We start from the raw sequence: 14,248 nt of genomic DNA on the forward strand, positions 1-14,248 counted from the left end.
AAAATTCTCGTTCAAGAGAACTTGCATAGAACATGGATTTAATTACAATTTTGATTATATTCCATGTACAAACTTGGTGTACGTGGTTATTTTGTAAAGGAAGATGGCATCCCTTACGCTCAATAATCATACTTGGTTTCAGATGGGTTTAACAATCTCTGTAGCCTTCAGAAAACAGAAGGAGATTGGTAAAAAGTTATGATATGAGTACTAACTCAGCACAACTGCACAAAGCACAACAGACTACTGTAGCACTTGTTTAGTAACCTATTATTATCTAGGTCACTGCAGCAGTTACTTCGTTCAGCCGCCCTTTACCAAACATATAATTTTGTTTCAACATCAGACTGAACGCTAAAGAAAAAAACCACACACCTAAAAAACAACCTGTGTGTATAATTTGAGTCATAAATAGAAAATACTGCTAGGTAATTTACAAAGCATACCAGTACTACAGAGGAAGTTTAATAGGATACCCAATGAGATCCAAGGGTCTATAGACAAGTTTCCCAGTCTGCTGTTTCAGTATTTATTCTTCCTCCCTTTTTCAGCAACTGAAATCATTGCAAACAGTGTGACAAACAAATTACTGGAACAATGAAACATGGCAATAAGCAATTTTACTTTTCAAACCCATGGCTCCCCAGTCTACACACCTAGACCTTACTTAAAGGCTATATACTTCAACCTCTCCTTCAGGACACACACAGCAGGTTTTTATAGCACCACAGTTACAATTTTTTTTTGTAATTATTCAGCTTTACTCAAGAAAAAGCTGAAAATTAAGCCTACAAAACATATATGAACTCATCTCAGCAATAACAAAAGGTATTAAAAAAAATCACTATTATTAACGTCTTTCATTAAGACATGAATGGCTGTATTGACTAAGACTACAGTGCTAATAATGATGCCAACTGCATTTAGATGGTCTCTCATCACTAAAATATGACGAAGGGAACCATGCCCAGAATGCAATACAAGGATCAATGAGATAAAACATAAAGTCTTCCACACAACAAAAATAGTGAAATGCTAGAGCAACACATTTTGTCTTCTAAACAGCCACTAATTATTCAGCTGGTGTTGACCAGAGTGTTTAATATAGTTTAAACTTATGACTCAGCAATTTTTGAAGGGAAATAGCAAAAGCAGACGTTTTCCCCTCACATGGTTTTGTTAATTTGCAGCATATACAGACACCTTACCAGATTCCTCTCCCTGTGGCCCTGATTCCATTTCAAACAATTCAACGGAGAAGAAATGGGGGAATGCTAACTTTTCTCTTTTTACCCTTACCAAGCACCCCTTTGACGCAAAAGGTAGTTTTAAACTTTGAGATTACCCGATCTCATTACCTAGCTCACGACTGACAATTCCTGAACCGCATCACTCTTTTCACATTCAGTGCGCTCAACGCTTGTACACATCTTGACAGCTCACACCAATCTCCAAACACCAATTATCCTTAGCTTTCACAAGACATAAATTCTGCAGTAGAATCATAGAATATGCCAAGTTGGAAGGGACCCATAAGGATTGTTGAGTCCAGCTCTTAAAATTGCCCATCTGTTTTCTTTCTGCCATTTTTTCCACACAATCCTGTGTTGAGCCTGGAACTGCACTCAGTGACCCTTTGGGTCCCCTTTGTATCCGGATGGAAGTCTATGATTCTCGGGTATAGTGCAAGCAACACCCAATGAGATGTGAAAGGCACAGGATGTTAGTTTCTAGGTTTTTACCAAGTATTACACAATGATTTAAATAACAAATACAGTTCTGGGCAAATGATAAAAAAACAACTCCCTAAAATAAAGCAGTAAGAAATATGAAGGTTGTTTAAATTAGCACTGGGAGTTCCAGCTAACTTTACCTCACTATAAAGCGGATGTGTTCATCAACTAGTTTGGCTAAATTTAAGTCATCATGCTTCTTCTGACTTTAGAAAGTAAACCAGTGATTTGGAAGGAGACGAAGGGTCTCTCTCCATACCTGCCCATTTCCTACATATCATTTTTACACAACTTACTCTAAATGACACTGCTCCTGGATATCTTGTCTGTCACAGTATACTGGAGAAGTTTCATTTTTACTTTTAACAGTTTTCTATTTTATTTTGTAGTAACGAAGGAGTTGAACAAAGCCAGGGTTTCTTTCCTTCCGCACTTCAGAATGACTAACAAGCAAGGAGATACTCAAGAGCATAAAAGTCCCAGCATCAAACCTAGGTCTGAGGTTTGGATGACATGGACAGCTTTTAAGGAAGTAACAGGCAAATCCAACTGCAAGCATCTTCACAGGCCAAATGATCAATTAATTTAAAACTAAACTCTCAGTAAGTCAAGGAAATGCCTGCCCCTGAAAAACTTCCAAACTGCCTAGAAATCACAGATACACAGGCATTCTTCCAGCCTCCTTCCATGTTGCAGACAAGGAGAACACTGCTCCCTCTTTGGAAGTGATAATTAGAAAGCCCACACAACAGCCAAAAAAAGGATTTCAACTTTGGAGCAACATCATGATGGTCTAGACACTTACGAGGGCATGGCCACACTGTATGAGTAAGCAGTGAGGATGGGATGGCCCAGTGAATGGCCATGTGTGTGGGAGAAATCTGATCCTCATACCAGTGGTTACTGCTGTTTACTGCAATGAAACCTGTGTGAGTGGTCTGAGAATGCTTCCATCTCGCCTGGGTTAGGCAAGGAAGCAGTGAATTCCTGCAGCGAGGTATTTTTAAAGGTTCCATTTCAACAGGCTGAAAATGACAGCCTGTTCAACCTCAAAGGATTAAATCAACAGAGCAAAAGCTTAGCACTGAAAAAGGCATTTCCATAACCCCTCAATGAGATGCGGAAGGGAACTGGAAACAAAATAGAACTTGTGGGCAGAGATTAAAAAAAATATATATTTACTAAGACAAAAAAGGAAAAACAGAAGCAAAAACGCAATGATAATACTGGGTCTGCTCCAAAAGTAACACCTCCCATTTTATGTTGGCCCATGATGACACAGGCAGATGGTGGTATGGCAGTAGAGATTGAACCTTTCCACCAACACTCCGTCAAATTTTATTGATACGCAGCAAATGGCAGCAAAGGGGCAGTCTGACAAAAAGGCATCTGACATGGAAGTGTGGATGAAGCAAAGGGGCATCACTGAATTCTTCCATGCAGAAAAAAATGGCATCCACTGACATTCATTGACACTTGCTGAGCATTTATGGAGACCGAACAGTAGATGTGAGCACAGTGAGGCAGTGAGTGGTGAGTTTCAGCAGTGGCAACAGCAACGTGAAAGACAAGCCACGATCTGAACAGTCACAGACAGCTGTCACACCATGACATGAAAAGCATCTCAATTAGCTCATCTGCATGAATTGGCGTATTATGATCAGGGACATGTGTATAGAGCTGAATATCAGCTTCAATGCATTAGAAACGATGGTGGCAACATTAGAATATCACAAAGTTTACACCAAGCGGGTCCCACAAATGCTCACACAGGAACACAAAGAACATTGTACACAAGTTTATCAGGACGTGCTGAACCAATACGAGGCTAAAAGTGATAGTTTCCCAAATCGCATAATTATCAGTGATGAGATGTGGTGTCATCACTGCAAGCTGTAGTCAAAAAGGCAGTCTATGGAATAGCGATGTGAATTCCTCATCAAAGGAAAAGTTCAAGACACAGGGCTCAGTGAGTAAAATGATATCTTTTAGGATAGGAGAGAGGTGATCCTTCTGGATTTCCTGAAACTGGGACAAAGCATCAACTATGACTGCTACATCACAATGCTGTCTAAGCTGAAGACTCCAACTTCCAGAGTCAGGCCAGAGAAGAAGACAACCTTTCTTGTGCAACACAATAATGCCAGACTCCATACCTGTTTGAAGACCATGGAGCACACTGCCAATCTTGGCTGGACTGTCCTATCAGATCCACCATATAGTCCAGATTTAGTGCCTTCTGATTTCCGTCTGTTCAGGCTGATAAAAGATGGGACTGTATGGGGAACATTTTCCTAGCAACAATGCCATCACAGCAACTGTGAACAGTGGGTCACTTCCACTGGTGCAGATTTTTACACAGATTTTTACGCAAGGCATGTAGGCTCCTGTTCATTGCTGGTGAAAATACATAGCTAATGGTGGTGACTGCTGAAAATAGTGTTTTGTAGCTGAGAATTTGTTCTCTCAAATAGAGATACTGTGCCCTTTGTACTGTTGTGGTTTCCATGTAAATAAGAGGCATTACTTTTGGAGTGACCTACATACATACCTGCAGTGCAAACACTTGCCACTCTCTGACCAACACACAACAACAATACTATGGCCCACCAGCAATGCAATGTCTCACTGCCTGCCAACCAAAACCCAGCAACCCCTGAGCAGTGGCCCCCGCTTCAGAGAACTCCCCACAGCTTTACAGCCATCCTGTGCCTAATTCAGACCAGCTGTCCTGGCTGCTCCCTGCCTCTGCGGCCTCCTCATGAAGGCAGTGGCTATTCCTCATTGAGTGGCTTGGCCTGGCCCCAGGTACACTCCCATCAGTCAGCAACAACCCAACATCCATGTGCTATTAACACTGCCTCAGCTGAAACCAGGACATGGGATTATGCTTGTATGCAGACACAAGGCTGTGAGACCTGAAGATAAAGGTCCCTGAAGCTCACTTCTCTTTGTACACTGAAAACCCAGGTCCTACAAAGGACTACAAGACTTTCAAGATAAATGATATGGTTAAAAAAGCAAGGCTATGAATTGCAAGGCTACTATTCGTGCAAATAAGTTTTTGCTCTCAGCGATTATTACGATTGGTGGATATATAGAGCAATTACAGAAGCATTTTTTTCCAACATACTCAAGTACAGACTTATAGCAACAGAGAATGAGATCCATAAATTGTCCTTTCTCTCTCACCAGAGCTGAAACAACCAAAAATGTCATTCCTTCATCCTAAAATTGGGCACATCTGTTCTTGCATCCCCCAGGAATACAAATAGTCTGAAAAGCCTTTTGCAGACAGGCTCTCTAAATGTTAATGAAGCACAGTGCAATGTTAGTTATCAGTCTCCACCTTGTGGCGAAAAGACCTTCTGCATTAGCATTTGGAGTTTGCTTTGAGGATCACGGTGGCATCCCAAGGGAACAATCAGGTTATGTGTGTTAGAACAGCATGTGAAAGAAAGCTACAACTAAAGTTTTTCAGTAATCTGTGCGCATAGCATACTTCTACACTTCAATGCCAATAACCAAAAAACAACAATACACCTCAACTTCCTCAACTCTTAAATCCCATTTCTCCTTTGTACAGTTGTTAAGATCAACTTTTGCCAGTTTATTGCCAGGATTATCTCACATAATCCTGAAGTTACAAGAGCTTCTCTCAGAATTTTTAGTGTCAGGGTCAATGTCCCATTGTTAATGCAGTTAAATTTACTCAAATTTTGTTGGTGGTAATGCACATAACATCCTAAAAGTACAGTATCTGCATTAAGGCCTGCAAGATTTAGTAAAAATCAATTTGGCCTGCCAATATTTTTTTATAGAATCAATTCTGCAGAAGCAGACAAGACTCACTGCCAGCTACAGCTATGGCACCATCTATTTTGTCATCCACAGATTAAGAGAAGCCATCACATCAGTTACACAATGCAATTATGTAAAAACAGAATATTTCTATGCACTGAAACTTCGGTAAATTTGGGTTTTAAGTTAATAAAAAATATAAATATGTAACTAGCTGGATATTAGTACCTTTATCCTAGTTAATGCATACGAAATTATCGAACATTAAAAAATTCTGAAAGTTCAGAGCTACATCACAGAGCAACAAGAAGACACTTAATTTTCAGTTACGCTGCAAACAGTACACAGACCTCTACATGGAAGAATAACTGAATGTGAACAGAAGGTTATGCCTATTTCCTTTTAGTACTGTAGAGAATGCCATTATTAGTGGCATTGTTTCCATGTTACCAAACTACTAGCAATTGCCTTCATTTCCAGAACATCCCTAGCTTTTTCAAAGACTGTTTTTCACCCAGTGTATCTGGACTCTACAACACTGCAGTCAGAGAAATCCACACTCTGCCTACTGATGGTGTTCCTAAGCAATACCTACAGTGGTTTGCTCCTTCTGATAGCATAATACACATAATACACTTTCCTGTCAGAAGACAAGTTTCAGATGCTGTGTTGTGTTGGCAACACAATGCCAAGACAGAGAAAGCAACTATAGCTACTTGCCAGTAGCCAACATGATGATACTTTTGCAGCATCTTCCCTATGATGCATTTCCTTATCACAGTGAGGTTCAGGCTGTAGCAATTAAATGGACATTCCCCTGGTCAGTTTTCTTGATATTATTTATGTTTTAGAGAACCAAAAAAAGCACCTCAAGAAAGCTGGTATTAGAGAGGCCAGGGAAACAACACGAAAAGTGTCTTGGGTTTTTGTTTTGTTTTTTAAAAAAGCTTCCTTAAAAGGAATGATCTCTTCAGCAAGTGAAATACAGCGTATTACCTAAGATTTGCATCGTAGATGTTGACAGCTGGAACAGAAGTAACTCAAATAGCCAACATTAATACATGGAGCGAAAAAATTCTGTCATTTAACAACTAATATGCATCAGAGCATCCAAAATCTTGCACGTCCTCAGTGAGTGACTAAGATCAGCTACTCAAGTCAGCAGTGGTCACATCTGAACTTCAGTCCACAGTCTACTCCCAGTGGAGCTCAACCAGGGCTGCACCAGACTCAACCTGCACTGGCTGCAGCTTGCTGTACAACCACCTGCCCATGCACACTGGCTGCAGCATGGCCATCACACCAGCTTTTGGCACATCTTCTTCCTAGAGTCCTTCTGGAAAATCTGACAGATTCCACAGACATTTACATATCCACTATTAAAGTCCACTAGATTCATTGTGTACGGTAAGAGGCAGGAAAATTGCAACAGAAGTGCTTGCTCTGTCCAAAAGACACAGCCTCCCTTTCAATACCAAAACATGTAAAAGAATATTTCCACCGCTAACAAAATAGAAAAGCCAATAAGATTTAGTGCAGTATGTCTGTGTTAGTTGTATGTTGCATTTCAACCATAGAATAATTTATTTATCTTGTTCACACAACTGCTGCATTTCAAAGCAAAGCAGCACATTAAAGTTGCCATAATAAAAATTGTCATTCTGTGAATCTTGCATTTCTTTAAAAACTTGTCCAATTTAAGAGCAAACTCATTCCTTCACGCATCTCAGAAAGCTAGCTCTGATGGGAATAGTGTTCAAATGCATAATTCTAGCGGAGTTATTACAGGGTTCAGTGAAGTACTTCAAAATGCTGTACTCAGATGCTACACACATCAGAAAACTAGTTGAAGTACAGGCACAACACAAAATACAGCTTCAGAGACATTTCACTCAACTGTCTGCTTGCTCTTGTCATTTTTTTTTTGTACAATTGCATAGATCTTTATGGACTCCAAGTTCTGAAGCATAAAGAGGAAGTATTTTCAGATGAAATCTTTACCACAGTTGCATTATACCTGAGGTGGCTATACTGTAGCAAGTATATCAATTTTAAATTCACTTTAAATGGAACCGGATTAGAAACTTGACACAAGAACAAAGTCTTGTATGAACTGTATGAGGGATTCCAAAAAATGCCAAGCATTATAACGAGTAGATTAAAATGTTCAAAATCTGTTTTTCAAAAAGCAAAACCAGTAATTTCCATTAGAAATGGATAAAAAAGCAAGAAGAGAGTAATTTCTCCCAACTAATTTTCTTGTCCCATTGTACCTATGTCAAATTCTTACATCTTTAAGTATAACAGATTTTCATGTCTTACACTGTACTACTGAAGACATTAGCTTAAAAACCGTGTCTATCTTTGTAAAGTACACCTGTTCTGCTTTTCCAAGAATTGCTTGCAGCTAAAATATTATGCAGTATGCCTTCTGATTATTGAAATTATGTTTTTAAGTTCAAAGACACTAACTCTACAATTTCAGCTGAAAACGAAAAAAGACAAGTCAGTTTGGAAAGCCCAAATATCATGCAAAAATCCCAAACAAATTACTATAAGAAAACAGTTTGCTGATATATTCTGTTAGCTTTGTTGTTGTTGTTTTTTGTTTCTGTTGTTTTTTTTTTTTTTAAAAAAAAAGAGTCTGCAATATATAAATTACAATACTTATACAGCACTACTTCTTTACATCCAGATACCATACCTGTGTGAAATACTTTCCATCTTGCTTCAGGACTTTCATTGAGAGGTCAAGAATCAACCGCAGAAATTCCCACGTAGAATCTACATACAGAGTATGATCAATAAACAAATATCATTGGCTTTACGTAGTCAAGACCTGATACATGTCTACCATTTAGAAAGCAGCTATCTTTCAGCTTAGAAGAAAACAACAAAGAAACAAACAACCAAGAAAAATAAATCAAAGCCTCTCTATAACCCATACACAATGGCAACACGGAAGTAAATATCTCTGGTTTTCTCTACTGTAATTTTCTGACAGTTTTCTTTTGTTTTTAGTAATATTTTCATTACTTTGGGTAGGAACAGGATGTGTGGCTGTGTGGGCAGGAGAGCATACAATGTGAACTCACTGAGCACTTTTCTCAAGAGTTACTTGAGCTCACATTATTCTGGAATATGAGCACAGTTCTGAACAAAGTTCTATGCACTTATTTTTTTTTCTAATGCTTAAGAGAAATCTGAAAGATGTGCTGTCATTCTCTGCCCTTTCAATAAAGCCCCTACTAAAAAAGGTAATAAAGTATTTTTTATTCAAATTGCCAATTAGGGACTGAAACTGAGAAAATACTCAAAGTTTAGGAAAATAAATTAGAAGATTAACCTTCTTCTGGAGATGTGGAGATTGGAACAGCTGTCAGATCATTAATTACATAATCAAACATCCTTCCTTCTTTGGCATACCTCTTCAGTACAGGAATACAGTCTTCAATTAGAACCTAAAGGAACGAAATACTGTAATTAGTCCTCAAAATGCCCTAGAATTGACCTGGAAAAAGGAACAAACATGGATTCACAGAAACTAAGCAAGTAAAAAAGTGCAAAATTAAAAATGGACTTAACTTCAAGTTAAAATTTCGACTTTCTACATCATTATAAAGAGAAGGAACAGTTGTAGGAATAACCAGAAGTGCAAGGCACCACAAGACTCAATTTCCTAGCTCTGACTTCTAGGTGGCCACTGTTCTGCCAAATGGCAACACTTCCAGTTTCCCAACAGAGTAGTAAACTAAGGTATTTGTATGAAGGGCCACTGACTCATGTAAAGTAGCATGTGACTTCTCAGTTAATTTTTATTGTGCATTTTTTAACTCATGCCTTCAAACTAGTATTTATGAGAACATCAAGGAGCAGTAATGAAAACATAAAAAGATGATGTCAGATCACACCAACAAAAGGTGGCAGATGCAGCACAGAAGACTGCATGCATTTATACACTAAGAGTGTAGTGATAAGAGATTTTTCTCTGCAAATTAAAAAAAAATTGAAAGTGTTTTTTAAAAAAACCACAGATATTCTCAATAGCAAAGGACAACCTAACTTAAATACACGTTTCTTCTCTGATCTTTACAATTTAGGGAATTATGTTTAACACTGCATCCTTACCACTATTTCCTCTTCATTTTAAGTCACAGCAATAGACAATTCTCATATTTCACATTCCTTCTGGGTATACATAATCATTTTAAAAATAATTTGAAAGTGAAGAGTTGAAGTAATGCATGCTTCCAACACAAATTCCACTGACAGCTATTAACATTTAGAAATGGCATTAAAATAAAGGAAAAAAATTCTTCCCAAAATTAAGAAAAATCAGAAGGCTCTTCTACCAGACTTTCCCATGGCAATCTCCCAGCCTCAATGTAACATTTGAAATATTACTTTCAATGAAGGCAAAACAAAAAAATACCTGATAGCACTCTCCTTTCAGATTGTCTAAGACATCTCCGCATGTTTTACGCATGTATTTTTTACACCCGTCGATCACCATTTGGTCAATGTTTGAAGACAGTTAAGGCATTCAACATTCCAGAAATAATACAGGTATCAGAATTTCATTTTCTCCAAGAACAAATTCTCAAAAAGGTGAAATTTACAAAGGAATAATAAGATGTAGTTATGTATTGCAATAGCCAAGTTTACATATTTGACCCCAAATTCAGATAGAGGATCAAGAAGCGCTTATTTTGCTTTCAACCAGTATTTATGGCATATTAGGTTACCATTACTGTTAAAGCCTGGCATTTGAACAACAGGATGGTATATTTAAAAAAAAGAAAAGAAACATAAAGCTAATTAAGTTTAAGACTACATTTTTAGATCAACTATTTCTGATTTCTAGCAAGTTGAGCCCAAAACCCAGGATGATCAACAATTCAAATGGCTAACATGACGGATGCACAAAAATGTAGTCACTGGCACTCTCCAGGTTCACAAGAAAATTTCAATTCAGACTATCTCCTCATGCAAATTAGAGTCTGGTAGTTGTACTTAATGCTACAACATAGTGAAAATGAAGACTGCACAATGCCGAAATGATCAGTCATTTGTCAAAGGATATCTCTACCATAGTAACCATCTTTGGCTTCAGTTTGACTATCTCATACAGAATACCCCCGTCACCACCTCCAAGGATCAGCACTTCTTTGCCAGTGTAGTCTTCCTTTCCGCTGCCCATTATGGCTCGCGTATATGCCAGGTCACTTTCTGCCAGATCTGAGTGGAAGGAACAGTTGGACAGAAAAATCTTTAATTTTTCCGATTAATCCCCAGGTGATATAATACAGATCTAAGTAAGAGTAGCAACAGAAAGAACCTAGCTGAGACACACTTCAGGTACCAGGAGGCTGGTGATTTATCAAAGCTAATGAAATCCTCCTCAGAATTCCATACAGGACTTCTGCAGTCCTCAATGCAAACCCGACAATGGCTGCATCAACATTACCAAGTACTGTGTGCCAAGCGAAGCACATTTGCAGAGCAAAAGCGCCAGTACTTAGGACTTGACATCCACACTTGCCACACTTCAGTGGGTATTTACTTCAAATTAATGCAGCTAAAGACAATCAGGAGACTTTTGAAAGCACTCTCAGAACCCCAACTGAAAAGACCAACCTAGATGCACCCCTGTGGATCCCTGCACAGAAGAACAAGCATGACCATTAATACCTAACTGTTAGAGGGCCCTGAAGAATGACTTCTGCTTACTTGCTCACCAGTAGCTTCAAAACAGGCAATAGCTTTCCTAAGCTGCAATAACAGACCTAAGCTACAATAACAGACCTAAGCTACAAGAGCAAAGCAATGATGTGCTGTTGTACAAAGCATATTGTAATATTGAGCCTGCCAATCAGCACTTAGTTTATAACTGCGCAGTAACAGAACAACAGAGCATTATTTTAAAATTCTGTGGAAGGTAAATAAGTAATGGCATACTTCTCTTTCTATGAGGCACACTGTGATAGTGTTCAAAGAAAACCTCATTTCCATATGAAAATCAGATGAAAATTTCTGGCCAGGAGTATGGAATACTTAATTTGGCAATTCAGATACAATTCTAACTGAATTAAAGAATACTTTGCTGATGAATTCAGTATTAACAACGCTCACAGCTGCCATCTGCAAAGAATTCTGTAAGTGCCCTTGACAGCTGGCGATAGCTACACTGAATGGTTAGAGGTATTTCTGGTGATTTCAAAAGCTATATTCAAAAGTCTTAATTACTCAACCTCAAATTAGCTATCCTAACCCTAGATAGGAAGATCCCTCATTTACCTCAGTCAGTACATTTAATCATAAATACAAAGGGACTTTACAAAGCATATTTCTTGATGCCTAGTCTTCATAGCAAATAGCATCCTTATGTGGCTTAAAAGAACAGTAACCCATCTTCTCTAAGGTTCACTTTCAAAATACAGAGAACAGCAGGCACAGAGTACTCCACAGAAGGAACCTCTCATAGAAGTTGGGTCACTCTTCTTAGTAACTTGAAGTTCAATTGAGCATTCTGGAGAAGAGGCAAAATAATTTCAACAACAAAGCAGTTAGATGGAATACAGCTGTTCTGGCTGATCTCACTGAGGAAGTAATTCCAGCATCACAGAGAACAGAGCAGCAGGATTACCACCCCATACATACCAGCTTCCACTGCTGGATACTCCTTGAGAATTCCACTGTTGTTTTGAAGACTGATAAAGTACTTTGTTTTACTGTCAAAGAGAAGCCCTGAAGAGGTTGCTCTCGCAACAAACAGTAAAAGATCAAGTGAATGAAGGGATTGAATAAGCTGTGGTAGAGAACACTAACTGCAGTTCTCCTGTGGTACTTTCCACAGCAAGAAAAAGACTTCTGAAAAAGAAGATACCTTGTTTGTACTCTAGTTGTTACATCTGGTCCCCCTTTCTGATTGACATAGTTTATACAGAGAACCAGATGTATACGTACACACATATATACACGAGACTTAGCTTCCTGTATCAGAACCACAACCCTTAGTAACCCATTAAAACTGACATAGCAAGAGAGAAAACACTTCCTACAATTTCACCCCAAAGATCCTCCACTGAGACAATACTTACTAACATCCCCACTGAGAATAAGAATATTCCCAAACTGTTTTGAATGCAGAATTTTAATGTTCTGAAAAGGTGAATCTTCATCATAAACAACTTCATCTATGTCGTACTCTACCAAGCGCCCATCGGCTGTGGGCCAGTATCTATCAATGACGCCTCCTCTCAAAATGGCTGGCAATCTAGAAAGAGAGAAGAGGGAAAAAGATCACCAAACAAGCAAGAATGCTTTTTTTTATGTATTTCCTTTTAACAACCACTGGTTTCCGCATAATAAATAAATAGTATTTACAAGAGTAAATAAGAAAATTTGCAAGATTTAATGCTCAAGGGATTTAACAAACCCATCAGTCATACGTTAAATAAAATTTGCTAAGGTATCAATGAAATATCAGTGGTCATTCTTCATGTACAACTAAGTTCTACAAAGTACACATGAATGCACCTCTAAGAGAGGAGACTTACGTAACACAGCCTCTGCAGAAGAATCAGTTTGTAACCAGAAACTGACACAATACAAAATCAGAATGGAAACAAACAAACAAAAAAGACAAAACCTCTTCCCATCTTTAGCTCAGCTAAGAATGCCATTTCTTTGAGATCAGTGAGTTCCACCCTTCTAAAGTTGTACTGAGAGATGTTTTAAACACATATGGAAACACGAAAGTGAGCTACGACAGTGCTTCACACTGAGCCAGGTCTGCAGTGTTTAAGCACAATCCTTGATATCCACATATGTGAAATCTCAGCTGCCAGTCTGTTTTATTTTTTAAATGTGTTTCAAAAACACCTAGACAAGCAGGTTTTTTTGTGTTTAATCTTTTTTTTCTTGTCTTTTTTCTTTTAATTCCATCACAACTATGTTTGAAACGAGTATTAGATCTGAAAAGACAAAATATATTTGAAATGGTAGTGACTAATTAAAATGACTGAATTCCATTTTATGCAAATTGTTAATCAAATTTCCCACACATAGACTTCAGATATTAAGTCTTTTTCAGGAGGAGGTGCAGGAGAAAATCAGACCGACAAGCTTCTTGCAAATTCACTAGTGATTCTCAGCGAACATAGCAGAAATACTTTGTACCCTCAGTAAACCACGCGATGGCAGCACACGGTGAAAAAGCAAGAGCATCTATTCACAAGATCGAGGAAAAAGGTAGAACAATTTCCAGCAGCAGTAGTTCTATTAGAGCTCACATATAATGCAAACACCAGAAGGATGCAAAACAAATTTTTAAAAGTTGAGGGGCATGTCACAAGATCCAGTCCAGAATCACTGTCCAGAGAGATTCATCTTCCTATACTCAGGAAACAAAGCTAATCTAGATCACTTCAGACAGACTTTTTCATGACCTATACCTAACAAGTTCACATAACAGGGATTCTACAGACTCCCAGCATAGTATTTCAGTATTGAAGTGTCCTCCAAGAGACAGCAATTCCCCATCACAAACATACAGAATGTGATCTGTATTTGTACACTACGCTTCATGTATGGCTTCACCAGGACGAGATAAAGAAAACAAACACAAAAAATAATATTATAAAAAATAATATCACTTTTCAAATTGCTATCACTTTAATTGTGGTCTCCTATAACCTTCAGAGTCTTTTCTG

At 38.2% G+C, this 14,248-nt stretch overlaps 1 protein-coding gene across 1 annotated transcript in view; it reads right to left on the reverse strand.

Moving 5' to 3' along the window:
* Positions 1-14,248, reverse strand: part of SMS (spermine synthase) — a 51,394-nt gene that overhangs the window by 9,756 nt on the left and 27,390 nt on the right. Inside the window, exons 5-9 of the mRNA XM_021408915.1 lie at positions 12,635-12,810; positions 10,618-10,772; positions 9,967-10,056; positions 8,881-8,995; positions 8,239-8,318 (exon numbers count right to left, since the gene is read on the reverse strand). Coding sequence (XP_021264590.1) covers positions 8,239-8,318; positions 8,881-8,995; positions 9,967-10,056; positions 10,618-10,772; positions 12,635-12,810 — 616 coding nt within the window. The remainder of the gene's footprint in view (positions 1-8,238; positions 8,319-8,880; positions 8,996-9,966; positions 10,057-10,617; positions 10,773-12,634; positions 12,811-14,248) is intronic.

Source organism: Numida meleagris, chromosome 1 (genome assembly GCF_002078875.1).
Source record: "Numida meleagris isolate 19003 breed g44 Domestic line chromosome 1, NumMel1.0, whole genome shotgun sequence".
Classification (NCBI taxonomy): Eukaryota; Metazoa; Chordata; class Aves; order Galliformes; family Numididae; genus Numida; species Numida meleagris.